Source organism: Pyrus communis, chromosome 13 (assembly GCF_041283825.1).
Source record: "Pyrus communis isolate YQ-2024b chromosome 13, ASM4128382v1, whole genome shotgun sequence".
Lineage (NCBI taxonomy): Eukaryota > Viridiplantae > Streptophyta > Magnoliopsida > Rosales > Rosaceae > Pyrus > Pyrus communis.
The window spans coordinates 21,640,001-21,667,788 of NC_142577.1; the positions used below are offsets into that span (position 1 = coordinate 21,640,001).

General features: G+C 37.0%; 3 protein-coding genes and 2 pseudogenes across 5 annotated transcripts; 3 read left to right on the top strand and 2 right to left on the bottom strand.

Annotated features, from left to right (window-relative positions):
- Nucleotides 1–1,007: 1,007 nt before the first annotated feature.
- LOC137737397 (major strawberry allergen Fra a 1-3 pseudogene) lies at nt 1,008–1,789 on the top strand (annotated as a pseudogene).
- Nucleotides 1,790–8,924: 7,135 nt separating this feature from the next.
- Nucleotides 8,925–9,696, top strand: LOC137737071 (major strawberry allergen Fra a 1-3 pseudogene; annotated as a pseudogene).
- A 929-nt stretch (nt 9,697–10,625) lies between these two features.
- LOC137736769 (uncharacterized) lies at nt 10,626–14,171 on the top strand. Of its 2 annotated transcripts, XM_088682620.1 has the most exons (7): nt 10,742–11,122; nt 11,410–11,621; nt 12,579–12,864; nt 12,963–13,048; nt 13,132–13,223; nt 13,332–13,575; nt 13,668–13,849. In XM_088682620.1, exons 1-7 carry the CDS (start codon nt 10,877–10,879, stop codon nt 13,798–13,800), a joined length of 1,299 nt encoding a protein of 432 aa, XP_088538746.1. In that variant the 5' UTR covers nt 10,742–10,876; the 3' UTR covers nt 13,801–13,849. The 2 variants fall into 2 exon arrangements, with proteins under 2 accessions (XP_068332130.1, XP_088538746.1); XM_068476029.2 differs by having other exon boundaries at nt 10,626–11,122; nt 13,332–14,171.
- Nucleotides 14,172–15,430: 1,259 nt separating this feature from the next.
- LOC137736770 (protein DEHYDRATION-INDUCED 19 homolog 4) lies at nt 15,431–18,119 on the bottom strand. Of its 2 annotated transcripts, none has more exons than XM_068476031.2 (5): nt 17,846–18,119; nt 17,600–17,739; nt 16,729–16,806; nt 16,005–16,258; nt 15,431–15,740 (listed from the first exon to the last, which is right to left on the bottom strand). In XM_068476031.2, exons 1-5 carry the CDS (start codon nt 17,913–17,915, stop codon nt 15,635–15,637), a joined length of 648 nt encoding a protein of 215 aa, XP_068332132.1. In that variant the 5' UTR covers nt 17,916–18,119; the 3' UTR covers nt 15,431–15,634. The 2 variants fall into 2 exon arrangements, with proteins under 2 accessions (XP_068332132.1, XP_068332133.1); XM_068476032.2 differs by having other exon boundaries at nt 15,431–15,737; nt 17,846–18,118.
- A 5,465-nt stretch (nt 18,120–23,584) lies between these two features.
- On the bottom strand, nt 23,585–25,122 carry LOC137736745 (exonuclease DPD1, chloroplastic/mitochondrial-like). The gene is made up of 3 exons (XM_068475995.2): nt 24,516–25,122; nt 24,167–24,372; nt 23,585–24,002 (listed from the first exon to the last, which is right to left on the bottom strand). Exons 1-3 carry the CDS (start codon nt 24,911–24,913, stop codon nt 23,803–23,805), a joined length of 804 nt encoding a protein of 267 aa, XP_068332096.2. The 5' UTR covers nt 24,914–25,122; the 3' UTR covers nt 23,585–23,802.
- Nucleotides 25,123–27,788: the final 2,666 nt, after the last annotated feature.

Below are 27,788 nucleotides of genomic sequence, written 5' to 3' on the forward strand. Positions count from 1 at the left end.
ATTGGTAGGTAGTCTGATCTACTTAACCTTGACTCGACCTGACATTTCTTATGCAGTTGGTGTGATGAGTCGGTACATGCAAAATCCAAAGACGCCTCACTTGGAAGCAGTTCGACGAATACTGAGATATGTGAAGCGTACAATTGACTATGGTCTTTTGTACAAGAAAGCTGAAGACTGCAAGTTAGTTGGTTACTGTGATGCTGACTATGCGGGAGATCATGACACCAGGAGATCAACAACTGGGTATGTGTTTAAGCTTGGTTCTGGAACCATCTCTTGGTGTAGCAAGAGACAGCCAACGGTATCTTTGTCAACCACAGAAGCAGAGTATAGAGCAGCAGCAATGACAGCTCAAGAGAATGCATGGCTGGTACAGTTGATGAGTGATCTACATCAACCAGTAGATTATCCAGTACCATTGTACTGTGATAACCAATCGGCCATTCGCTTGGCGGAAAATCCAGTCTTTCATGCAAGAACTAAACATGTGGAAGTGCACTACCACTTTATCAGAGAAAAGGTTCTACAAGAAGAGATTGAGATGAGACAAGTCAAGACGAATGATCAAGTTGCGGACTTGTTCACAAAAAGTTTAAGTACAGGCAAGCTCGAAAATTTTCGCTGTCTGCTCAGCACAGTGCAAAGAATGAGAGCTGACATTGAGGGGGAGTGTTGAAAATCAATGTCAAAGTTAGGCAAGGAAAGTTAGACAATGTTAGGTATGGTTGAATAAAAATTATTAGGTGCAATTAATGTGTTTTGTGTGGTAATAAATAATCTTAGTTTAATAATTTGGTTTGCTATAAATACCCAAGTCCTCAAGCATTGTAAATCATCCAAGGAAAAACAAAGCCTAGAGCTAAATAAGAAAAGCTTTGCTAATCAGTTTGTTTTGTGAGCTTTCTTTAAGAGTGTGTTCTATTTTCTTCTTCTTGGGATCATTAGAGTTATCTTGGATACTCTTCTTATTCAACAAGCCCCACTCTATAAATACCATACCTCCTCCCACACTTCTTGACAACTCAAAACCTCCCATTACATCATCTTCCTCTTCATCAATTTCCTATTTTCCTACTTTCCAAACACTTCTCAGAATCATGGGTGTTTTCACATATGAATCCGAGTTCACCTCCGTCATCCCCCCTGCTAGGTTGTTCAATGCCTTTGTTCTTGATGCTGACAACCTCATCCCCAAGATTGCACCACAGGCAGTGAAGAGCGCTGAGATCCTTGAAGGAGATGGAGGAGTTGGAACCATTAAGAAGATCAACTTCGGTGAAGGTAGCACATACAGCTACGTGAAGCACAGAATTGATGGGGTGGACAAGGACAACTTTGTCTACAAGTACAGTGTGATTGAAGGAGATGCTATCTCTGAGACAATTGAGAAGATCTCTTATGAGACTAAGTTGATCGCTTCCGGCAATGGTTCCGTTATCAAGAGCACTAGCCACTACCACACCAAGGGAGATGTTGAGATCAAAGAAGAGCATGTTAAGGCTGGCAAAGAGAAGGCCTCTCACCTCTTCAAGTTGATTGAGAACTACCTCTTGGAGAACCAGGACGACTACAACTAAACTAATACTACATGCTCCCACAAAAAGTATTAATAAGTAGTTGTGTGATCTTTTGGCATCATCCAATGTACCGGTGTGGTTTTCATTCCCTTTTTCTTTTAAGTTTTGAAACAGTGTTTTGGCTTGTAATTGGAGCTTCTGAGTGAAGAGTGAATATTGTATTTCCATTCATTTACAAATAAATAAGAAGAACACCATATTTGATGATATATTTTCAAGTTTCACCGTGGTAATAAATAATGTTCATTTTCATTTTCTAACTTGACTTCTATTATTCTACATGACATGTTATGTCAATCACACCAAAACATCACACAATAACCAATTTAAGAAAACAAAGCATTAATCTTATTTATCACCTAATACGCGATCAATTCAAAGCATCATATTTTCTAACTACACGAGTTGACATAAACCATACAACATTTTACAATTATCATGGTGTGACAAATGAATATATATATATATATATATGTATGTATGTATATATATGTGTGTGTGTGTGTGTGTGTGTGTGTCAAACGGTCTTTTTGCATTAGTTGACCCAACTACTAATGAATAATGTTAATGCCTTTAGTTTTCTAACTAAGTTGGCAGGACCTTGCATGCATTGGTTTTTATGAATTCTTTGTCTCTTCCAGCATTGTCTTGCAACATATGATGAGATTATTCTTTTGTATATATATTTTCAGATCTTTGTTAGTACCCCATTTTGGGTCATGTTCTTGATTTATGTAAATATTGTATGTATTTGCTCCTTCACGAATGAAATATGTCGTTCCATTAAAAAAATTATAAGTAGACCTAAATTAGTTGACCTCGAATGTATAAATGTGAGCACATGAACATTAATAGATATGACTATGCCCCCGTTAATGTCAACAAAGTTCTTCATATCTATAGATCTCGTCAAAAATGGAATTCTAAAGTAAAAAAGAACGCATTTTTGTGACAAAAGCAAAGGTGTGGTACAATCAAATCTATTAACAGCAAAAAAAATGATACCAGCCTAAAACTAATTAACCATTTAATAGACAAATTGGCTGACATTTATGGAATGACACAAACTTTCAAAGTCTGATTGAACCCAGAAACATAAGCTTCTAATTTTACAGATTAATCATATATTTGAATAAGAACCCTTGCTCTCAGCTACCTATATAACATTAATTTAATAGAACTTTCTTTTCTTTTCTTTTTTCTAGTGATAAAATCATGGACTCACAGTGTAGAATCTGTGGATTCATCCTTGGTAAAGTTCTGCCGAACATACTCATTACAGTGGAGCTCCAACAAGTCAATTACTTTAAGGTAATTTTGTAACGACCCGTCTCTAAAAATTATAGTCTTTATAATTTTTAAATGTGAATTTACGAAAATGCCCTTCGAGGCAAAGACGTTGACTTTTGTTGACCGTCTTGTCATGTCACGTAAGACTTGTTTTCTTGGCATATCCTCGTAGTACTCATCGCTATGAATGTGTGGGCGCAAACAGAACTCAATTTGGAGTTATAACGAAGGAGTTATTAACGAACGAAATCGAGGACAAAATGGTCAATTAATTATTTTTCAGGAAAGCTCCAGATTTTTTAAGCTAAATCTAGGTGAGAGGTCAGTGGAGATGGAAAATAAAGGAGAGAAACGAGGGAGATGTGAGGATGAATGGAGAGAGGGGAGAGGGTGAGTGACCAATGGGAAAGAGAAGAAAGGAAGAAAAATGAGAGAGTGAGGGAGCACCGGATCACCCTTGACCCGGTTCCTCCCCGCCAACCCGATGCGTTCCGCAGCCATTCTGACAGTTTTTCATCGATTTTTCCGCCAAATTGCAGCCATTCACCACCTGGGAACTTCTCACTAGCCCTTCTTCTTCAATTTCCACCCATGATTGACGGGTTTTTGACCCTAGTTTCACAAAAACACCCACGTCGGCTCCGAGGATTTCTTTCAATTGTCACCACCAATATCCCCCCCTTGAGCTCATGAACAATGCCCAATCATTGGTTGAAGCATCAGAGTTGATTTAAGGACAAATCATGAACACCCAAATTCTAGGGTTCCGGTGGGTTCGTGGCTATTTGAAGCTTTTCCCGGCCAAATTAGACTTGGCCACAGGTATAAAACTTGCTCTACTCATTGAGATCTTCATTTCTGTGAAGTTTGAGAATTTTTAGAAATAGTTGATTTTTCCGATGAGTCGGGGCAGCCGACCGTCGTGTACGGCGGCGCGTGGACCGAGGCATCCCCTGACCTTCCTAGGCTAAATTTGATTCTCCAAATCCATATGTGAAGTCCGATTGAAGAATCGTTTGAAACTAGTCCCATTAAGGTCCGCCACTTGATTATTATAGCAATCGACGATCTGACCGTTGGATCGTCACCAAACTTTGATACGTTATAGTATGTAATATTTAAGGATATTAGAAACTTACGAATTGGGAATCCGATGTACGGATCTTTCCAAATATGATATGTAAGTTACATGTTCTATTGATAAGAATTCTGAGACGTGATTTAATAATTGTTCTAGGCGCCGATCGTTCGTGACGCCTCAATATTCGTGTTTGTAGCGCGGACCTCAAGTGAGTGGACCTTTTTCCTTTTTATAGTGTGTGTGTGTGTACACCTTACGGTTTTCCAGAAAATGTTTTAAATTGATTATACATAGCATGCCATGATTTAAATGTGTTATATTTAAATATTGCATTGTGATGAGATTTGTGGTTATGGCAAATGATCCTACAGAGGCGCAGGTAAGTTCAGGTGAGTTATTATGTGATTGAAATGGTTGAATTATATGAGCATGCATATATTAATTTAGAGCTCATCATTGTTGCACCCCAATGTTAGTGCTCCCGCCCCGGGCCAGGGCACAGCCTTCACGTGATTATTCACCTCCCGCACCACACGCTCGCCTTGGATCCAAGTTAGGTGTTAGCCTGTCGTATAGGTTGCATTAGGCGATTCCGACTCGTAGGTGACCCGCGCATAGCGCTAGTTTTCACGTGATCGTAGCACTAAAGTGTATATATTTACACCCAGCCTGTCGTACAAGTCACACTAGGTGACTCCGACTCATGTGCTAGCATAAACTGATGAGTAATGGGTCCAGTCGTACAGGTCACATTAAGGTGACTCCGACTGGCATGTTAGTTTAGACTGATCTCACACCTGGCTTACTTTTATTATTACTGAGATATTGTGGCATGGCATGCTTCTGTTTTTACTGCACATGTGCATTCATTTTCCATACCTACGTAGTATTATTTTCTGGAAACTATACGGGTTTTACGGTGAGGGGTTATAACGCTTTCAAAAGGTTTTTATTAAAACTTTATTTTCAGGCTCATCCTTGTTTTTCGCCCCTCCAGGTTCTAGTAGCAGAGTTTTCGTACCGACAAGGATTATCAGCATATCTTGGGGTAGACAATTACCATCGATGGTATAATTCTCACCCTATTTTACTGTACTATACTTATGATCTATCATCACGTGTGAAATGGGTTCATACCCCTCACCGCGCACTCTTGTACTTAGACACTTTTAGGTTTAAATTTATTCACATCTTCCACATCAATACACTTTATGGCTTCGTCATCTTCTAGGTGTCGGCCAACACAGCTCGATTCGGAGTCCTAGTGGACATCTCGGGTTGGAATGTGTCAAATTTACACCCCGAAGGTAGAGAATATCTTCTTCTTTTTTTTCTTTTCTTTTTTTTTTTTTTTTTTTTTTTTTTTTTTGAGGGGATTAGAAAGGGGTTAGTGATGGAAGAAAAATTTCATTTCTAATCCTATCATTTTGAGTAGGATTGAAATAGATAAGTTTTCTTCTTAAGTAATTCATCTCCTACTCCAAGTTTACCACAAATTTTCCATTTATTCCTTCAACATACCTTGACAATAGTAATTTCTCCATTCCAACCCAATCCTTTGTACCAAACAAGGTTTAAAAATCATAATGCTCTTACTTTCAACATATATAATAGTAATTGTACGTAGCATTGTAAGCTTCTCACGCATGTAATTAGGTGTTGATGTATATTATTTTTAATAGTGGAAAAGGATGAGGCAAGATTAGCTCTTTAACAATAGTCGCATGCATTGCATACGAGCACCTTTGAGGTCCTATTTCAGGACTTAAAAAAAAAAAAAAATTGTGTCCCTAAAAGAATATTGTCTCCATAGTGTAAACCTTAAATTTGAGGTTTGTATAATAAAAAAAATCCAGATTAAATTTGGACCGTTGATTTGCAATAGAAGAAGAAGAAGAAGAAGAAGAAGAAGAAAGAGCAGCATTTGCATTGTGGGACTTACGCATGTGGCTGCGTCTGCAATTGTTTGCTGACTATAATTGTGCAACCACGCGTGTAGAGGAAGTAGCTCAAGAGCTGCATATAAGCTAGACCTGGCATTCGTGTCATGTTTTCCATGTTCGTGTCGTTTTCGTGTCATACCTGATATCTTAATGGGTCGTGTCGTGTAACACCCGTTAAAATAAACAGGTAAAATGACCCGACCCAAAATCGACCATATAATATTAACAGGTAATATAACCCGACCCGTTACCCATTAAGGAAAATATATTTTAAACCAATAAATAATCAAATGAAAAACATAATACTAAAAGTATATACATACCATATTGTCATATCCAAAACATAAAAACGCAATTTTCTTTTAAGTATATTTTCGCTTACCTAAACTGATCAAATGGTAAAATTGGAAAATATTGGAATAGAGAAGGGGTTTTTTCGTCCAAAAAAGTTCTAATAATATAAGTGAAATAGAATCCAATGGTACAGACTTACTCTCATTTATCTTACGGCTATTATTTAAGTAAAGTCTTTAATAGTTTTTTAATTAATGTAGAAGTGTAAAAAATATAGAAAAAAAAATATATATATATATATATATAAACGCTCCTAATGACAAGTTTTACAACTTTCATGAAGAGCTTAACTTCGAAATTCGCCACTGTAATCATATAAATCATAGATCAAAATTTAACCCTTGATTGCTATTTACATTTACCCTTCATTGTTCTCATCAAATTTTATTTTTTCATATTTTCTTTTTTGAAAACATGATTTATTAGAGGATGCAGGAAGATGAACGGTTTGGATCTTTGATATCATATTTAGAGTTTTACGATTAGTGAAAATATTGCTTGATGTTTATAAAGTTTCTATAAACTATATGACATCGACTCATATTTCAGTTAACCGTAAATATCGAAACGTGATATCAAAGATCTAAACCATTCATCTTCTTAAATCTGCCAAATGATCATGTTTTCAAAAAAGAAAATTTTAAAAATGAAATTCAGTAAGAAGAATAAATGACAATCGATAGTTAAATATAAATTTAAGGTTTATGGATTATAGTGTTGGATTTTGAAGCTGACCCCTTCATGAAAGTTGTAAAGCTTGTCACTATGAGTGATTGTATATACACACACACACACACACACACACATATATATATATATATATATATATATATTTTAACATTTTTTACACTTCTACAATAATTATTATTAATTTTACCCTCAAATAAAAAACATTATTCATGAGGGTTTGGAGGATTTTAACAATCTAAACGATAATGTAAGTGTAACCATTATCTACTCGTAAAGGAATAATGATAAATCATAAGTGTTTATATATTATTTCACATTTTTCATACTTGTATGTATGTCTTCTTAGTTCTTGCCTATACAAATAATACACTAGTTTATTTTAATTTTGGACAGCAACATGTTAAGTAAAATTTATCCTAGTAATGATAATAAGGAACTCTCATAATAAAAATAAATAATGACAAAAACTTTTTTTTTTAACTTATATAGAATAATAATACAAAACTATATATTTAATATAGAATATATTGTATATATTAATATGGCTATTGTATTTTATAATAAATCTTTTAGTAATTAAACTTTAAAATTATCAAAATAATTTTTTTCTTAACGGGTTGAAACGGGTTACCCACATGCTACCCGTGTGTATACCCGTTAATAACAAGTTCTTAACGGATCACCCGATTAGTTATCGTGTTGACCCGAAACTCATTATTTTTGTGTCACTTTCGTGTCGTGTCAGAAATTGCCGGGTCTAATATAAGCCTTCGCATGGGTGAGCATCATTTCCCACTCAAAACCCAATGGGCTCCACCATGGTCGTCCCTATATAGTTCTTAATTGCGAGGAAAATTTTTACGGCTTTGACCAGTCCCTCTACTTTAGGAATTGGAGTTCAACCCCATTGGAGGCCACCAAGTCCTTAAACTTAAAGACATACGGTGGTAGGGACAATTTTAGGACACCACTGGAGATGTTCTAAAGGAATGACAATGCAGTAGAAAATTAGTATACAAATCAAAGGACGAAAAGAAGGAAAACTTATTGAAAAACTCTAAATATTATTCCATAAACATACAAGAAAGAAGAATACTACAAATTGACAAGCATGCTACATAACGAATAAATTACATCTTGCTAAGACTTTATACCTACAAAGTTACAAGAGATGTACTTATAAAGACCTAGCTAATATACTAAAACAAATAAGAAAGCAATCTTACACCTTGATTACAGATGGGAAAGTAATCATAATTCTTATCCTAATACAGAGTCACAGACCATATCAAAAACACCCTAACATAAAAATGAACCAAGTAGTTAACCTTTCCAATAGATTTTACGGAGGTTAATTAGTTAGTATGCACTTCCAGAAGTTCAATTTTTCCTTTTTGGTCAAACTCCAGAAGTTCAAATTAGGGGGAATTGACTTGCATTTCAACATTGGCTGGTTGCAATTGTCAACATTGGTTGTCCACCCTTTCCCTTTAGGTTATCACATCTCCAAATGGAAATGGCGCAAAATAATTTCAACTGTTATCCCAATGCACAGTCCTCATCCATTTTAACCTATTTAAGCACACAGCCAAATGGAAATGACTCAAAACATTAACCTGTACGGTAGTGGACAACGAAAATTGAATTATTAGAAGTCCCACACGGTTCGTGCATGTCCATACTATTGTTTATTATCAAATGGAATCTCATAGTGCAAACCCATGTTAGAGAAAATAATTGAGGTTACTCGACCTCGTGATTAATTGGGTATTTTCTTATTCAATATCCAGATGGTCCTTCCCTTCCCCTTGACTAAAATACAAAATTTCATGTAGAAAAAAGTAATGGTTCCCACGTAAATGAATAGAACCAAGCAGAACTTGAATAATAAAACCTTTTGATCAACCTTGAGCCTCGCCCTATAAATACCATACCTGCTCCCTCACTTTTTCACAACTCAAAACCTCCCATTCCATCATCTTCCTCTTCATCAATTTTTATTTTCTTACTTTCCAAACACTTCTCATAATCATGGGTGTTTTCACATATGAATCTGAGTTCACCTCCGTCATTCCCCCTGCTAGGTTGTTCAATGCCTTTGTTCTTGATGCTGACAACCTCATACCCAAGATTGCACCACAAGCAGTGAAGAGCACTGAGATCCTTGAAGGAGATGGAGGAGTTGGAACCATTAAGAAGATCAACTTCGGTGAAGGTAGCACATACAGCTACGTGAAGCACAGAATTGATGGGGTTGACAAGGAAAACTTCGTCTACAAGTACAGTGTGATCGAAGGAGATGCTATCTCTGAGACAATTGAGAAGATCTCTTATGAGACTAAGTTGGTTGTTGCCGGCGGTGGTTCAGTCATCAAGAGCACCAGCCACTACCACACCAAAGGTGATGTTGAGATCAAGGAAGAGCATGTTAAGGCTGGCAAAGAGAAGGCCTCCCACCTCTTCAAGCTGATTGAGAACTACCTCTTGGAGCACCAGGATGCTTACAACTAAATTCTTCTGCTGCTTCAATGATTTTCTAAGTTATCTTGATCAAAACTCTGTGTACTCTTTGGCATCAAATAATTGTGTGGTTTTCATTCCCTCTTTTTTTTTATTTTTTTTTTTTTATTTTTTTTTTTTTTTTTTTTACTTCTGAAATGCTATCTTGGCTTGTACTGGGAGCTTTTGATTGAAGAGTGAATATTGTATTTCCTTACATTTACAAATGATTAAAAATAAAATCATGGATTTGATGATATGTTTGTATGTTTCTTTCTTTTTAGAACAATACTTGGCTGCTGAAAATTCAATAGACACTCCTGCTTTCACCTAATCAGATTTGAACACATGTCCAATTTGTGTTTATAATTTCAATTACTTGGACATGTGTCCAATCCAATTTGTTTAATGAATAATGTTAAAGCTTCATTTTATAACTATATGTGACCCAACTTATATATGTAATTCATATTGATCACATAATGGTTCTTTTAAGAGAGAATATCAATCACCTAAAGATCATAATAACTTATATAATAAAACAAATATATGTCGTCCACCATATGATTCACGATTAATTTAAAGCACTACATTTTCTAACTACATATGAGTTACCGATATTACATTTATCAATTACTAAAACATTGTAATATTGATAAACATATACCACTAATGAATAATGTTAAAGTCTTTAAATTTCTAACTACTTGAGCTGACCCGCCGTAGTACCATAAAGCATATGTCAATTACCAATTTAAGGATCATAATAAAGGATATAATTAACTTGTTGACACTAAATGAGATACGACAAAAACATACAATTCACAGGTGATTCTTCTCGCACACATAAAACGATTATTTGAAAGCATCATATTTTCTAACTACACCAATTGATGTAACAAGTGAATGTTATCTACCATATGACGCAATGTGTTAATGTAATTAGAGAATCTGATTTCATTTTTCTTGCAACCACTTAGCAACTCACACCACGAATACACTCATAAGTGTTGGAAACCTCACAATTGATGCCCACCAAAATCTTCCTGCCCAAAGCTCTGTGTTATTTATAAAATCAAGGGGCAATCAAGTCTTTTAATGGGCCGGTTCAAGGCCCACATAAATTGGACTAATCAGGCCCACCCACTTGCCCTTACAAACGCATCCGTGGATAGATCCGCACAAATCAGGAAAATCAATACATTTCCATTCCAGTTTACACTTGGACCGGGACAAGTAGGTCAATTTCAAACAGTGAAAGGACAATGTGGTAATTTCACCGCCATCATATATACAGAGTTCTTCTGGAACGAGCCCCACAAGACCACAAGCTGTTCTGGACTCTTCGTTTTCCCGAGAACAAAATCCCTTCGGCTTACCGTCTGCTCTCGAAACAGTTTCACCCAATACACCCCTTCTACTGAATCCGGTTTTCCCCAATGTCAGGCATTTCGATTGCTCGGATACGGGGAGAGAATCGCTTCTACAACCCGCCAGCTATACGGCAGCAGCAGCAGAGAAAAAAGCTAGAGGACGAGAAGCATCAGAGGCAGTCGGTGGATTCAGATGACTGTGCGACTTCATACAGTTCCGGTTCGGGTCGGGGAGTGATGAGCGATGATACGAATTTGGATCGGTTTTTGGAGTACACCACACCTGTGGTTGCGGCTCACTATTTTTCGAAGGTATTACAAAGTCAATTTTAAAATTTTGAAACTTTATTTGGTGTTTCAAGAAAATTGAAGAGATTGAAATTTTGGGAATATATGGCATTGCTGGAAATTTTAAAATTTGTCGTCTTTATCAGTAAAAACCCTCTAAATTAAGCTCCTATTAAACTTGAATTAAAGTTTTCAACTTTAAAATTCGTAGTCATGAGTTTTCTTGTAATTTCTTGTATTGGGTTTCGGTGCATTGTTTCTGTAATTGTTGTAGAAGTGGTTCTCATGTGTTTCCATTTGGTGATGGATAGACAAGTGTGAGGGGATGGAGGAGTCGCGAGGCAGAATTACATCCATACTTTGTGCTTGGAGATTTATGGGAATCTTTCAAGGAGTGGAGCGCGTACGGTGCAGGTGTCCCTCTTTTGTTGAATGGGAGTGACTCTGTTATCCAGTACTATGTTCCTTACTTGTCCGCTATTCAGCTCTATGTAGACCCATCAAAGTCCTCAACGAGAATAAGGTGAGTAATTTATGTTTTGATGTTGCTGCTCATTTTTAACTTATGGGTTTTGACATGAATTTCATTACGCGGGGAAACTGTCGGAAAAAATTAAATTAAATTAAATTTAGTGAAGTGAAGCAGATGGATTCTGCTGTGATCAGTTTTGGATTCCTGTCAGTGTGCACTCTGAGATTTAGTTTACCTGATAATAAGACAGACCTACACTTAAATCTCATGCGCTGTGTGTTACTATATCTTGTAAATTCTGTTTCCTCATTTACTGGTCCTTTCACTTGATTTCTCGTTCGGAGTGATCAAGGAGATTTCAGATACAACTTGGTTGATTGGGTTTCAATTTTTATCTACTTGTAGTTACGGCTTACATTATATGAGGATAGGAAATGTCTTCTTATCAAGCCGTGTTGAAAAAAAATGGCTGTGGTAGTAGACAGTGGAAAGATATATTGTGAAGATAGGTTGTGAAGGACGAAATATGGTAGTGGAGTGCTGTTGGTCAAGTCGCCAGTAGACATCTTGTAGGCAATGGGTGACAAGATCTTTGATATAATGCATGGTAGTGTACTTAGATATGGTGTTACTTGGTGTTGGGGTGAGATGTCTGATGATATGTGGCTTAATCTCAACTTGAATTGGCAAAATTTTGCACGGAGTTATATGACAGTAACTAGTTTGAACTGTGTTTTCCTTTCTTTAGTGAAACATGCTAGTCCTGGTGCCAAACAATTACCTACCTTTGTCATCTATGAGATAAGTTGTGTGCAAGGCTCCATGCATGCTAATAGCTAGTTTGAACTTTATATTTTGATGCTTTAGAGAAATATGCTAATAGCTATCAGCTGTGAGTTTGTGCACAGAGGTACACAAACTCAATGTTCACTCAGATGAAATCAATCCGTTGGCTAGTAACTGTTTGTGTAACATAATTTTCCACTCGTGTGCATGTTATTACTGGAGGCCTGGTGATGAGAGTGATGCAGAGTCATCGAGGGAGACAAGTAGTGATGGCAGCAGTGATTATGGAACAGAAAGAGGATTCAACAATGTTCCTTATGGTACTTTAGGTTGGCAGAATGCTACAGATGTAAATGGCCATGGTTGGAATAAAACCTTACCGAGAACTAAACCCTTAAATGGTTCCTCAAGTGATGAAAGTGGTGAGGCTTGTAACCCTCCTGGTCAACCTATCTTTCAATATATGGAGCATGATCAACCATTTGGTCGTGAACCTTTGGCTGATAAGGCAAGTCACTCATCGTCTCAGAACACTTCATGCGTTGAGTTTTCCTTTTTCTTTCATGAGTTTGATGGTGACATGCACTCATCACTACCTTCCAACAGATTTCATTTCTTGCATCTCAATTTCCAGAGCTGAGGACTTACAGGAGCTGTGATTTATCACCTTCTAGTTGGATTTCTGTAGCATGGTATGCTTTATTTTACTAAACACAGCATTGGTACATATGTAATCAGAAATCTAAAATAGTGGCTGTGTATATTTTTGTTAAAGGTATCCGATATATAGGATACCTACAGGTCCAACTTTGCAGAGCCTAGATGCCTGCTTCTTGACCTTTCATTCCGTATCGACTCCCACAAAGGGTACATCTCTCTCTATCTTTCTTTACATATGTATTATAGATTTGTGTACATTCATGCACTTGCTTGTTCTGCAAATCACATTATAATATATCATGTTGCCCGGAACAGGTGCAAGCACTGATAGGCTTCAGTTTGGTGGTGCTAGAGACAATCAAAATGCCAATTTCAAACTATCATTGCCAATCTTTGGGCTTGCTTCGTACAAGTTCAAAGTTCCCTTTTGGAATTCTAATGGAGTTTATGAATGTCAAAGGGCTGATTATCTATTGCGAGAAGCTGACAACTGGCTCAGGCAATTGCAAGTTAATCATCCGGATTTCAATTTCTTTGTGTCGCACAGCATTCCAAAGAGGTGAGAAGGAGAATTATAATCAGCTTGCAGTTATCATCCCAATGTAAAAGGGATATAACCTACTGATGACGAAAACCCTTTTCACCGGCCAGTTTTTCATGTTATTGGTTGGATGTCAGTTCGCACTCCTGTCGTTATATTACAGACTTGGCCCTTGATATCTTATATTATCATCAAAGGAGGATTAAGAGTGATTTTGGCTTTGTGAGGGCTTTGATAGGCTGAAAGAAGAAATAGTGATGAAATTATCGTTAATAAAGGCCTTTTAATATGGGAAGTGTGCTTCAGAACGGGCATCATGTATTGCATCAGGCATTATGATGACGACTCTTAGTCTATTTGCTTTCCACAATTTGGCGGTTTAGGGTGATGATCTCTGAGGATTCAGGAACAAGTAAGTAGATGTTGACAATTTTTCAATTACTATTTAGATGATGATGAAAATATGTTTAACTTATCTCTGTATGTAGAGGTGCCTCTTGTTTAGTATGTTTAATCACACCCTGTATGAATTAGCAGTAAAGTTCAATGCGAACGTGTTTTGTTAATGTATAATGTGATCTTATAGCAGAGTAGCAGTGAGTTATGATGAACAATTTGGTTGTGTCCTTGCATTCATGCTCTATCTTGATAGCACATCGTGTCAAATGAGCTTTAGGATGTGCCTGCTGTGAAGGACTTCCATGCAATTGGGATGTTGTGGTAATATTCTAAGCTAATCATGCATTGTCATGCGTGATTTTCTTGGAATATTGTCACGGTGACATCCTAGTTGTTGGTATATGTTTCTCCGGTGCCCACCCTACGTCCGGACAGGGTCTAGGATCTCGATGGGTGCACATGGGAATGTTATCCAGGGACTTGTTATAAACCAGCCTTCGAAGTTCAAACTCTCCAAAATCTGATCTGCATGTTTCCTTCCATTACATAAAAGAGAGACAAGCCAATAAATTGGGAAAGGAAATTGAGAGTAGAGTATATTGTCAAATCCAGGCCAAGCCCGATTTGGAAAGTCAGCTCGTTCTTTCCATTTCAAGAATAATAGTAATATTCATTAGTTCATGCGGATACGGCGGAAAGAACAACTCACTGTGAAGTAGGACTGTCATGGAACGAGGACTCCGGTACCGTGCATTTATGCTGGTCATAGACTAGAAGTTTAGTAGGGTTATGGGTACGCTAAGGGTAATTCTAGGGAAATTATATTTTGTAAACCATATGATGTGGTGGTCGATGATTGAATTATTACATAAATGTTGATTAACGTGCTTATTCGTATTTGTGACATATCACATAATTTACAAATATGGTTGAAAAAGTTGATCGATTTTGCATTACTCCTAGGCAGAAAGCGGAGCCTTAATGCTTCTAAAACAATAAGATGGCAACGCACCCTAAAAGCTTGAATAATAGTACTTTTTGGTACCACAAACTACCACTTAAGTTAAATCCTTGTATAAACCAATGGAGGAAATTAACTATGACATCAAGTGGCTTGCCGCCGTAGTTTTAGGAAGTTTTAGCAATTTGTTAGAATGACGTGGTTTTAGAATTTACTACAATGTCGTTTAGTTTTTACGTCCGAGTATAATTTGTAGCAAGTGATAATCTTACATTTCCTCCTTTGCTCCAAGTCCACAAAGCAAGGATTAAAGACGTCTAATCCCTTCAAAATGAAAAATCACTTGCCCTACCTTCAGTGAGTATCCACTCAAATCCAATCCCAGTCCACTAACGAGCCTCAAGTGCCCCTAATGCCATATCTAACCTAAAGTGTCACCATTCCCTTCGAGTTTGTACAACCTTCGGCAAGCTATCAAGAAAAATGTAGAAGAAAGAAAGCAAACGCAGAAAGTGGATAAATTATTCCATATTTTCATTATACACATAAAGGTCTGAGTACATTACGAATACATAGCTGTTGTTCTCATCATCTAACTCTTACCGATTGTTACATAAATAGCACCACTTTCTTTCCCTCCCTCTCGTATTACTTACGCTCTGCGCTCTGCTCCTAATAACTTTATCATTTCCACAACTCCCACTACACTCTTCTATCTCATAAATCATCAAGAATAGTCGACATGAGCAATCCTTGAACAAACTCACACCTCCGCGCCTGCTCCTCTTGGTCCTTGCGAGACAAGGGTGGCTGTTGAACGCTTCTGTCGCATCATAGACAAGTGTTAGACCTTGAAGAAATCATAATAAATTCACAGCACACAACGGAAACACATAATAAGCACACATGATATATCTGTTGTAGATCCAGACCTCAAGACAATCCCTAGATACTATCCCTACACATCTATTGTTCTACATACCTAAAAAAAATCGAGGTATGAGGACTCTCATTTATTACTCAGCCACCAAAAACATAAAAAGGAAAGAAAAAGCTAAAAGTTGTAAAGTGGCAATGATGCTCATACCTTTCTGAGACCACTTCCTTTGTGCTCTCCTTTACAAAAGATGGTTCAACTAAAGGATGCTGCTTTGTACTCACATCCTCATCAACTGTGGGAGGGTTAAATATAAAAGAAGACAACAAAGGATCAGCTTCAGTGTTTGACGGAAGGAATGAAGACCCTCCTAGAAGGGATTGTAAACTTCCTTCTCGCAGCTCTTTCCTCAATATAGAAAATGTTGAACTAGATCCTCTGCGAAATTTCCTCTTGCGCTGAACGTAATGTATAGTCAAGGAGCACATGACACTTACTCTGGACTTTAAAATATATATGACCAAACCAAAAATAAACATGGAAGGGAAAGTTATCAAAGTTTTTATGCAAGCAAAATACTATGGCAGCAGAGTAAAGTGATTGGTGGAAATACAGGAAGTGTCAACAAAGGGAACAAGGTCATGGTGATAATCGATCACATTATAATAACTCGTCTGCTTGCTGGCCAGACACATTAAGATAGGCGAGAGTGAATTAGATATCTGAGCATAATTTTTGCTGAAATTGAAAAACCAGTGAAGATAAAGGTTTTATCTAGACACATGATTCCTGTCACGCCGCTATTTAGACGGCTTTAACCAACTATCTAAACGATAAAAATCATCCTTACATTAACGAACTAACTTTAATGGCACAATGAGCATGCATGTAAATCATAACCAAAACAAACACAGAAATCCAGATGAAAGGATATCTTTAACAAACTCCCGTGTTGCGTGGTAATATGGCTCACAAGGTTTGCTCCCACCCTTTTCGCACAAACAGGACAGACCTGGAAAAAGGAAAGGAAATGAACATTTAGTTTCATAAAAACCCAAGAGAAGGGAACATCCCAAACAATGACAATGGGCAGTTCATAAACTACTCAAGAGAAACATTCCTTCCATATTAATTAAAACACCATGTAGACCTGAAAGATTACCTATCTGTATATCAACAAAGAAAGTAACTACGAGATTGGCTCAATCCCATCATAAAGACACTCAACGAACAGGGGCCCAATAGCAGTCTTCAACACCCCACACAAAACTAGCAAGAAAGAATACCAATATTGTTGGCCTATTAAAGCTAGAAGCAAAAATGTCGTACAAAGATGATTAACTGTCTAAACGAAAACCATCCCCTCTCTACACCATCATATACTACATGAACCACATCATCAGTCGTGACAAACCACTTAAATGACCCCTCAACATAACCCACTAATTTGCAACTCAACCCTACTCAAATGACAGTCCTACTCAACAAACAAAACCCCTTTACAAGCAGAGCCAAACCACAAGAGAAAACCAATTAAACCCTTTTGTATGCCTTGACTCATACAGCTTCTTCGTAAATTACAAAACTAGTGATACTAAACGCAACAAAAATTGATGCTTTCTAAGCCGAAACGAAAACTAGACCACCAACAAAACGCAATCATTAAATTTACAAGGGAAAAACTCTTGAAAGCTCAAAAGTTCGTATTTTCACACATTTCGAACAACCACTTTTCTAGTTAAGCTAGAAACTAATCAATTGTAAAACTTCAAAATTAAAGTAAAAAGTGAAATTGAACAAAATACCCCGTTCTTAGCCTCCACTGGATGCTCCTCATCGATGTGGCAGCAAAGCCCAACGACATCAAAATCCTCGGCGCAGAAAGGGCACAAAAACTCGGCCTTTAACTCATCGTCTCCGTCAATCTCTTCGTGCGAAAACAGATCTGCACGATACAAACCGCAATCGTCAGCACCAAAAACCACCATAAAAATTCAAGAAAATCAACAACAAACAATGAACACCGCCAGGGGCAGTTCGGGAAAACTCACCGGATCGCGATTGGTACCGCCTCGACGAGGAGGTCGAGAAGAGACTGCTCCACGAATTATCAGAGTCCATTTTATACGCAGTACAAAATCAAATCACGGCGACTAATAATTCGGAGCTCCAATCGGAATTTGTGGGTCCGAATTTGTGAAATTTGAAACCCTAGGAAGAAAAATGGAGACGATAGATAAAAGCGAGTGGGTGTGGTGTGAGTGTGTGAGGAAGCGACCAAGAAATTGCGTGTGAGAAAGAGAACGCAGCAGAGACTCTCCACTGAACTTCCGGAGAGGGTAACCGCCTTTTATAGTACTCGCGTGCCGGAAATACCCTCGCGCGTTCCCGTGAATTTCGGGGAGTGCCACTGACTGCCTGAACTAAAGAGATTTTGGTACATTGTCACCATACAAATAATGGCATATTTACGTTAAAAAGTTAATAAAAACTTTCCACCATTTATATAAAAACATATACTGTACCACCAGTGTTTCGCTCACAATAAAAAATTTATCCCTGAGCTGAGCCATGCAGGGAAGAGATCCCCTCTGGATCTCTCCCACCAATCAATTAATTCGGACCCTTGAAATTTAATCCAACCGTTAGAAACAAGGGATTCCTTTAAAAATTATAATAATTTTAATCGTTTGATCAAATTTTAAAAGTCCGAATTAATTGATTGATAGGGTTTGGTGGTCCCCGATTTTATATCCGCATACATGGATTTCATTGGACGGAGGATGTGTGTGAATTACTATTCACACGTGCCGAGTCCGTGGTTTTGTACTTTTTTTTTTTTTTTTTTTTTTTTTTCCTGTCTCTTATAGTTTGTGAGCCACTTGGTGGTGTTTGTGAGTTGACGCGGTTTTCACTTTTCGTGTTGTGTCGCCTTCTTGCCCACGTTTTGTAATTTTGGCACGTCTCATAAATTTGCACCTAAAACTTGCGGGGGCGGTTTGGACCTAAATCTTGAGGGGGCGGTTTGGTGGCTCCAACAGGACAGGTTACGAGTAATCACAATATATATAAATCTCAGCCGTTGTTGGTGCTGTTAAATTGTAACTTGGATGATATATACAAACCTTAAAGGCATGTTTATCTATAGAGATTTGTTATTGGCACTTCAAAAATCTCATTCTACAGTCCAAACTTTTCAAAAATCGGTGAGGCATTTCAAAATGTCAAGAAAATCCTTTTGTTTTCTTCACAACCAAACCCAAAACATTTCAAAAAATGAGGATAAACTGGTAAAAAAACAATAACCGCACAGAAATATGTATTGAAAAACCACCACGTTCAAGACGTTCAGTTTTATGCATAGCAATTTCCGTTCAATTTCAAACCCCCACAACCTTTTATCATAAGGCTTAATATGTTAACATTTCACATATTGTTGAATAAACCTCACATACTTAATACACTCCACATTTATTTTTTCAATTAAAAATTATCTTATTACACCCCACATGTTTTCCCAAAAAACCCTCACACCCCACATTCCCAACATACACCTTACATTTTCTACATACACTCCATATTTTCTACACACCCCATATTCTTCAAATCTTATAATACTCATTTTTAATTTTTATAAATTAAATTGACTTTGGAGCAAACCCTAACATCCTGTGTGATTGATGTGGAAAGAAGAAAATAGTCACTTCAGAGGCGCCAATTGAACGAAATGAGTTATATTACAATAATTCACCATTGAATGGAATGAGTTATGCTGCAGTAATTCACCATTGAAAACAGTGAGAACTTTCTAAGAGAGAAGCCTTCAGAAAATCGGGTTTTTCGGGACTTGTAAAGAAATATTAGGATTAAATCAATCAATAATAGGCTTGGGCAGTATAGTTTCCTAGGAAATCACAAGCAGATATGTGGGACTAATCTCCTTTGAAACCAAAATTAGAGAATAAAATAACGCAAATAGCTTGGTTAGGGTTTTGTTTAACAACGGAGAGTGAGAGGTTTTGATTTGAAGAAGATAAATAATAGGTTAAAAGTGATTTGGGGTGTGTTTAGAAATTTTTTTTTATTTTTAAACCTAATAAGGTCGAAATTGTCATTGCATAATAAGGTACATAAGTTATTTAACATTACATTTTAGTGTGGGTGCATTCATCATTTTGTGGGGTATTAATAAAAAAACCTTATCATAACTTCTCCGCTTCATTTGTTCAGTTACAAAATTCTGATATCCGTACATCGATCAACCTCCTTCCCAATTTGAGCACTGCTTCTCTCTTCTTTCTAATGCTTCGTCTTCGTTTCAGATCAGCTTGTTCTGACTCAGCCACTCCCGCTGGTTCGGAACCGCCACTACCATTGCGTACCAGAATGACAGAGGAGATACGTTTTTCATCAAAGAAAGCATTTCGTGGACGTCCCTCGGTGTGTTCATAAGGTTTCTCAAGCTCTCTACAATGTCGGCCTCAGCCAACCATCTCTGGCATTTCATGGACGTCCCTCGGTGTGTTCGATAAGGTTTCTCAAGCTCTCTACAACGCTGGCCTCAGCCAACCGTCTTTGGTTCAAGTGCCAAGTTTAGTCCTAACCCTAATTTTTTCTTTCATTCCTTCTTTGGTTAACTGTTACAATAATTTTTTCCCTTATGTGCTCATTTCTTTTGTCAAATAATTTTTTTTTTTTTTTTTTTTTTATATATATGTAGGAATCCAAAAAGCTTTCAACTGGAGTTCAACATATCAAGTATGGAGAGAAATGATAGGAGCAATATAGCACAGATTGTCATCTTCTTAAATAAATTGTTCTCAATGTTAGGATGTCTTTTTACTCCGTTTGGGGTTTTGTCCTACTTGGTACAAACAATGTTTCAATTCTATCAAATATTCTCCCTCAACTTCTGTAAACTTTGAATTAATACATGATGATCACCTTTCTTTTATGTTTCTAATATGTCTTGTAAAGAAAGAAAATAATGAAATACAAACAAGTGAAGCAATTCACGTAGATAAATACGTTTAAAATGTGAGTCGCACGCAGCGCGCCGTGATTAAAAAAAAGGTCTTTCGCAATCATTTCGTGTCAAGGCCTTGAAATTGTATAATGGTACAAGATTATTGTGTTACTATACGAGGCCTCGACATTACAGGGCCTTGATATTATATCTTTCCCTTTTGGTTTTTGACAGATTGTATTAGATTTATTGTTGTTCTTTTGATGAAGTTCTCGATTCAAGAGCATATATATTTTCGGTTCCTACTATTTGATTTTTGTTGATTTTTAAGTCTCAGTTGTTGTGATGTTTGTGTGTTTCTAAATTTCTTACAATAGCTTACTTTTAGTTTGCTTTTGTTTGTATATATTTCTTCCGAGCAATTTTTTGAGTATTTTTCGAGTTGCATTCAAACGAGCTATATGTAAAGGATAGGTATTTGAGAAAATTTGGAGAGAAGAACGTCCTAAATTATTAGTACGATATCTACTATTGCAAAGTAAGCCGACATATTTGAGCTTTCTGTTTTTTTCCCATTATAGGCTGCATAATGAAAGGGACTGACTGCCTTTGTTGTTAATATTTATGGTGCCAATGTTGTGGTGTAAACAAAAAAATAATTTCAATTTTCTCTACCAAATACTATGATGAATCCTATGTCAAATGATGTATGTGGTTTTGAGATATGTAAAAGATCTATTGTGGTACATATCTGTATTTGACTATTTTGCTTGGTAGGTAACTGTGATCTCCATGCTTATTGTTTTGTGTGGGTTGTTAGAAAAAAACTCCAGACAGTGAACAAGTTTTATTCGATATTGAATTTGTAAAAAGAAGAAGAGAACACATTTTCTCAATAGAATGCAAATTTCATTCAACTTGGAGAAATACTATTTGACCACTTAGACTTAATTTGTTTGTTTGTAACTTAAAACAATAATGACACTATTAATATCTAAACCAAATGGATAACACTGGCAATGAGCAATGACTTTTGAGTAATCTGAGGGTTAAAACATCCTCAGATTACACATTTTAGTTCATCTTTTGGCAATGAGCAATACAGTCCTGCAAGTGGCCATTTACCACAGTGGTGCAAAGGTGTTAACCCCTTGCATGACGGCATGGGTTTGAACTCCGTCCGTGGCTAATATAACATTTAATCTAACAAAATCTATCATTTGACAAAATAAAAAATAATAATAATAATAAAAGAAAAACAAAGAGCAATACAGTCTGAGGCAAAAACAATGAGTCTCTACACACACTTCATTTGCGATTTGGGGAAAGAATCTAATCCCCTTTTGAGAGAGTCCCTCGATTTCGATTACATTTTAAGTTTTTCCCTAAATAGTTGGACGAGGCCATCTCCTTTGACAATGACATATCCTATCTATTTTTAGTAATCACTTGAGAAATATAAGAATATATAAGGAACACATTTTTGGGCGCGCATAGTGTCTGTGATGCAAAAATGCCTCTCGCATGCACCTGAGTGTGTGCAGAGAGGCTAGTTTATAAATAAAGTTCTAAAAGGCATTAGACACTAGCCCGGCAATGGACAGGGGTTTAGCGCTTAAGCGTCGAGGGGCCTTAGGCGTGTAGGGGTCTAGCGCTTAGGTATCTTGGATGAGATACTAATCTTAAAAGCATGTTTACTTACAAACAAGATTCTAAAAGGCGCTTCAGCGCTGGTCTTCCAGCTGAAAAACAACATCGATGAAGGTGTGTAGGTGAACTATTACGTGGTGGGGATTTTAACTTTCCACGAATTTCCCATTTCTCTCTCAACGACGGAACTTTGTTTATTGCTTTTTTTGAGGATCGATGAATCAAATGAAAATTTTATTTTTATTTTAAATTTTTGTCTATTCAGGCGACGGGTAGATGACTTAGGCTTAAAAAATATATATAACTGTATTGGAATACATAAATAGTAAAATAGAATGGCATATTATAAAGTATTAGAACATATTGAAAACATGGAAAACAAGCATATAATAAGTGTTCATCCAAGTATTCAACAAGTCTTTTACAATTTATTGATAAAATAAAATGCAAAATGAAAATTATCTATTTTTTGTCTAAGTGAGAGTGACATAGGCAAGTCCAAGTGTCCTTTCTTAACTTTCAAAAGTCTGAGGATTAATAGGGGCAACGGTCAATGGGCTAACTCCTAGTCGGGGCTTAGACGGTACTAGACGGAGATTTTTAGAACATTACTTACAAATAATGAATTACAATTAGTAGATATCATTTTCTTTCATATCATATTATGTGTTTAGGAACAACTAATGCAAAATACTTTTTCATCTAAAAAGAAAAAAGAAAAAAAAAAAAAAACTAATGCATGAAAGTAAATGGTTCTCACATCATTTTGGTATTGCATTCCTAAAAAAGTTGGGTATGGATATCTAAGAGAGAGTGGTTGTTTATCTGTTACACATATTTTCTCATTCTTATTGTTTCTCCAATCGATTCATGGCTTTTTTGACTTCAAATACCTAAATATGTCAGAAATAAGATTTGTTTCGCTTCACAAACAATTCTTTGTGGATTGACTTACATTAGTTTAATCCAACTTGTATTCAATAATGAAACGACTTCTTTTGTTGTTTTTCGAAAATTAAGATATAAATTGGGAGTAAGAGAGTTGTCGTAAGCTCTCCAAAATAGAAATATAGATGACAAATTGTAGATGATGATTGATGACTTTTTAGAGCGCTAATTACAATTCCTTAAACATGTATTTTGATATATATTTCGGCAAGTGTTTCCTGTGGGTTTGTAGTTGTCTACTCTAACGAGTGATTCCCCTATACTATAAACATCAACTGCACTAATGATTCATTTCATATCACATGTGCATCTATAATATTTTAGGGAAAATAGTCGACGACAATTGTACAAGGAAAACAAAACAAAACAAAACAGGAAACAAAAACTGTGGTATATTAACATATGCTTGCAGATTGAGTTCTTCATTTTTTTTTTTCTTCTTCTTCAAGTAATACTGCAGACAGAAGCCCTGAAACTCCTCTGCAAAAGGTCCGCGACTCCGAGGTTGAGGTCAGAAGTCATGTTTGGAAGTATAGATGTCAGCAAGTTCACATCTGCCATGGCCCTGTGTTTTGGACCTTCTCTAGTGATCTTGTAGAACTCACTAAGTCCCTCAAGAGAGATCTTTGGAGGAACCTTTGGCCCTGTCAATAGCATTATTAGAACCCACTGTTTGTTTCCGCGTTTGAGCGGTATTTTAATTTATCTAATCTAAACTAAGGGAAGGGGGTTCGAACGTAGGTGCGGAAGGATAGTGCATTGCTCTAGCCAACTTGTCTGCACATTATGTGAAAGAAATAGCTCTTACCGTATAATTTCCTTAACTCATGCGACAGTGCGAGGGTGTCCAGAAACAGCCAGTCAGGAGGAATTTCAAACGAGCAGGAGCTGAATTCCTTGATTAAGAAGGGCACGTCGAAACGCCGTGCATTGTGAGCTGCAAATAAAACTTGCACTCCAGGTCCTTGCCGGCTTCTGATGTATTCGAGAAGAATCGGAATCAACTCCACCATCCTACACTACAAATTCTAATTAAGTTATTGCCCAATGCCAACTCTTCCTGACGAAGAATGTAAAACTCACGTAAGTAACCTAACGTATAATGAGTGGTGGAACTACTAATAGCATCGACACTTTTTGTATAAAGAAAAACATACCTCGGGACATCTGAATGTGTCACCATGTCGGTTGTTATACCGTGGATGCTAGAATTTGAAACACGTTGTTGAGGGTTCACCAGGGTTTGAAAGCAACTGTTCTTGCCGCCTTGAAGATCGCGGAGTGCGATTTCAGTTACATGTCCTATCCTTCTGCAAAGTCCGGTGGTTTCAAGGTCTAGAACAAATATTTTCACAAGATCCTTCAAAACTCCGAAATCCAAAATCGTTGCTTGAGCATCGGAGTATTGTATGCTTCTGAAGGATTTCGAAGGTGATTTGCTTAAAGCGGTTGTTGTTGTTAGTCTTCTTTGCAAAGATGCCAATCGAAGAGATGGTGACTGAACTCCAAACTTAGGTACCTGCAAGTTAGAACAGTACATGGCGCACGCCCTCATTTCTCCTCAGCAACTGGAAAAAATAATAATATAAAATAAAATTTAAAAAACATAAGATTGCAGCCATTTCAAATGGACTTGGCAATTTCCATAAGAAAATTTCTAGCACAGTGCACAATCTGAAAATTTCCATTTAAATTCAGAAAAGAAGAAAAAAAATGGTCACAAAAATGATAAATACAGAGGTTGAATAATTCAACTTTCTTACAATGACCGAAATACCAGTGGCATTTTGAGTTACTTAAATCAGGCAAATTCAATGCTGATCGTCTTTTGTAGCTACTAACAATGCCACAATTTTCGTTCTCAAAATAAAACTTCAAGCATATGTGGTTAGGTCAGTTTGCTAGTGATCCCGTCCCTTTGCACCCGTGTTTAAATCCCCCGTCCCCCGAATTAGAGTAGTTCAGAATAGAAAATCGCCTTGCAGAAGAAACATCAACTTGAAGTATTTTACATTTACCTGATGGGTTCCAAACGGGAAAGAAACTACATTACATTTGCAGATTTTCGATTTGATAATATAGGAAGGGAAGTGGGGGGTGGAAGAGATGGTTTTTTAAGACAGTTTTTGTAAGGAGTGTGTGGAATGAGCAGCAACTGCGGAACCCACGTTGCCCTCATCTACTCTGAACGACCAGTCCCCGAGATGCGCGCGATTTGCCGTTTTAAGTAATTGAGTTCCAGATTTTGGCGCTTCACTGTTTTCTCATGCTCTCTCAAGTTTTGGGCCCTTTGGTTCTGTAGCATTTGATTTTGAAATGATATGTTTTGCTTGTCGGCCTTTCAACCATTTAGGCCCTTTGTCATTTTCCGTTTGTTGGGCCATTGTATAGCAAACCTCATTCCCGCACCTCCCTCCCACTTTTCTTGTTCATGTTGACTGATAAGTAAGAGTAGGTAAACCGCATGATACTGGTTAGGGGAGGCTAAAATGCTTTTTTGAGTCTTTTCGGCCCTCGAAATGGTGAACTATTATGGCGAAGTCACTAGTTGGTCCCCTTTTCGAAGGAAAAAAATTATTTAGGTAATTCATATGTGTTAAACAAATTGATAATTTTAGTAACAATTAACTTTTACAGAGAAACAAATATTACTAGACCATAATATTAATTGCTAATTAAAACCTTGGTTAAGTAGGGCCAACAGTAATTATTCAGTACCATGTGTCAATTAATAGTATATCGTTACTTAACTAATATTATGAATTATCGACCAAATATGAACATAATATAAAAAATATTTTCACTAAATATTGAATGAACCAGTTCACATGTGACCAAACACTACTCTTTTAAATCCCTTTTAATTAGCAACTAACAGGTGAGAAAATTCTTTTTTTTTTTCAAAAAAAAAATGTTAGGGAAGAGGGAGATCGGTAGGAAAATTGTGAATTATATAGGGATTAATTTGCAACTTGCAAGTAATTATTGACAATACAAAGTTTAAGGATGATTGGGACTAGGGCATAACTAAAATAGCTATACATTTCCAGTGGGAGCCAAAGATGATCGAATCCTCTAACCGATTTTGTGAATAAATCCACGGTGGAAAGTGGAACGTTGGATCTCGCAGGTGCTACTTATGTTACAGTTACACCATGTTCATGTGCATTCATCCTAGGAAATTAAATATATAATTTACACCATGTGCGTGCATACTATTGGAAGATGAAAAACGGTACATAACATGAGAGATTTTCTTTGCCAACTATTTCATCAAGTCACAAGTTTTAATTGGATGCGTGGATTACTTTTTCAAACGCATGGCATGTAATGGTAGATTAAGTGATGCTACTAAAATTATGAAATAGTTGCTAGAAAAAATCGGTCGTATAATATAGGAGAGAGACAGTCACAACCAAAGGCCAAGTTTATCATTGATGGAAACTAAAAAGGAATCCATTTCGAGATCAAGATGTAAACCGTTGATGCACAAAATCGAGTCGATCTTGGACCAACATAAAGTGTCAAGTTTGTGACCTTCACTCGGTTGCTCCGGTCACCTAGTGATGATGATGTGTAAAGAGATAGAGATAGGGAAGCAAACACAAGATGTACGTGGTTCATCTTAAGTTTGGCTATGTCCACGGAGTAGAGGAGTTCTCATTAATAGTGAAAGGTTTACACAAATACATAGGCTCAAGCATAATCATCATTAGTGAGTTCTAATGAATAGTTTAAGTACAATAATGACATTAGGAATTAACTATAGGAGAATGATCTTCTTTTATAGTTGAGGAGAGTCTCCAGCTCTTGTTCGCAGTCGATGTGGGACTCTATGAACTTTATTCTGACATTGACAAGTGTCGTGCCATGATTGGCCTCCTAGTTAGAGGGAAACTCTTGTGCTTCAACAGGGGTGCCTCAGCATGAACCCCTCAGTGGATTCTTGAAGGTATGACGTTGACCCGTGCTTGGTAGTTTCGGGATTGGTCAAGTATGGTACAAACAATGCTATCCTAAGTTCCCGAGTGAGGAAAGCTTCTCGGTTGGGGACTTGAAAAATCCAAGTCACTGAGTAGTCACGAAACTTCTAAGTACCAGACTTTAGTAGCATATAGTGGGAGTCCCCCAAGTCTCTGGGCGAGGAGAGTTGCCGAAGGAAGTGCCTTGATATTCTTGAATAGTTGAAGCTTTGTAGGTGAAACTTTTTTGTTGAACTTCGTAGGTGAAGCTTTGTAGGTGAAGTTTTTAGGTTGGAGCTTTGTAAGTGAAGCTTGTAAGTTGAAACTTTGTAGGTAAAGCTTTTAGGTTGAAGCTTTGTAGGTGAAGCTTTTAGGTTGAAGCTTTGTAGGTGAAACTTTGTGGTTAAAGCTTTGTAGGTGAAGCTTTTAGGTTGAAGCTTTGTCAGTGAAGCTTGTATGTTGATGCAC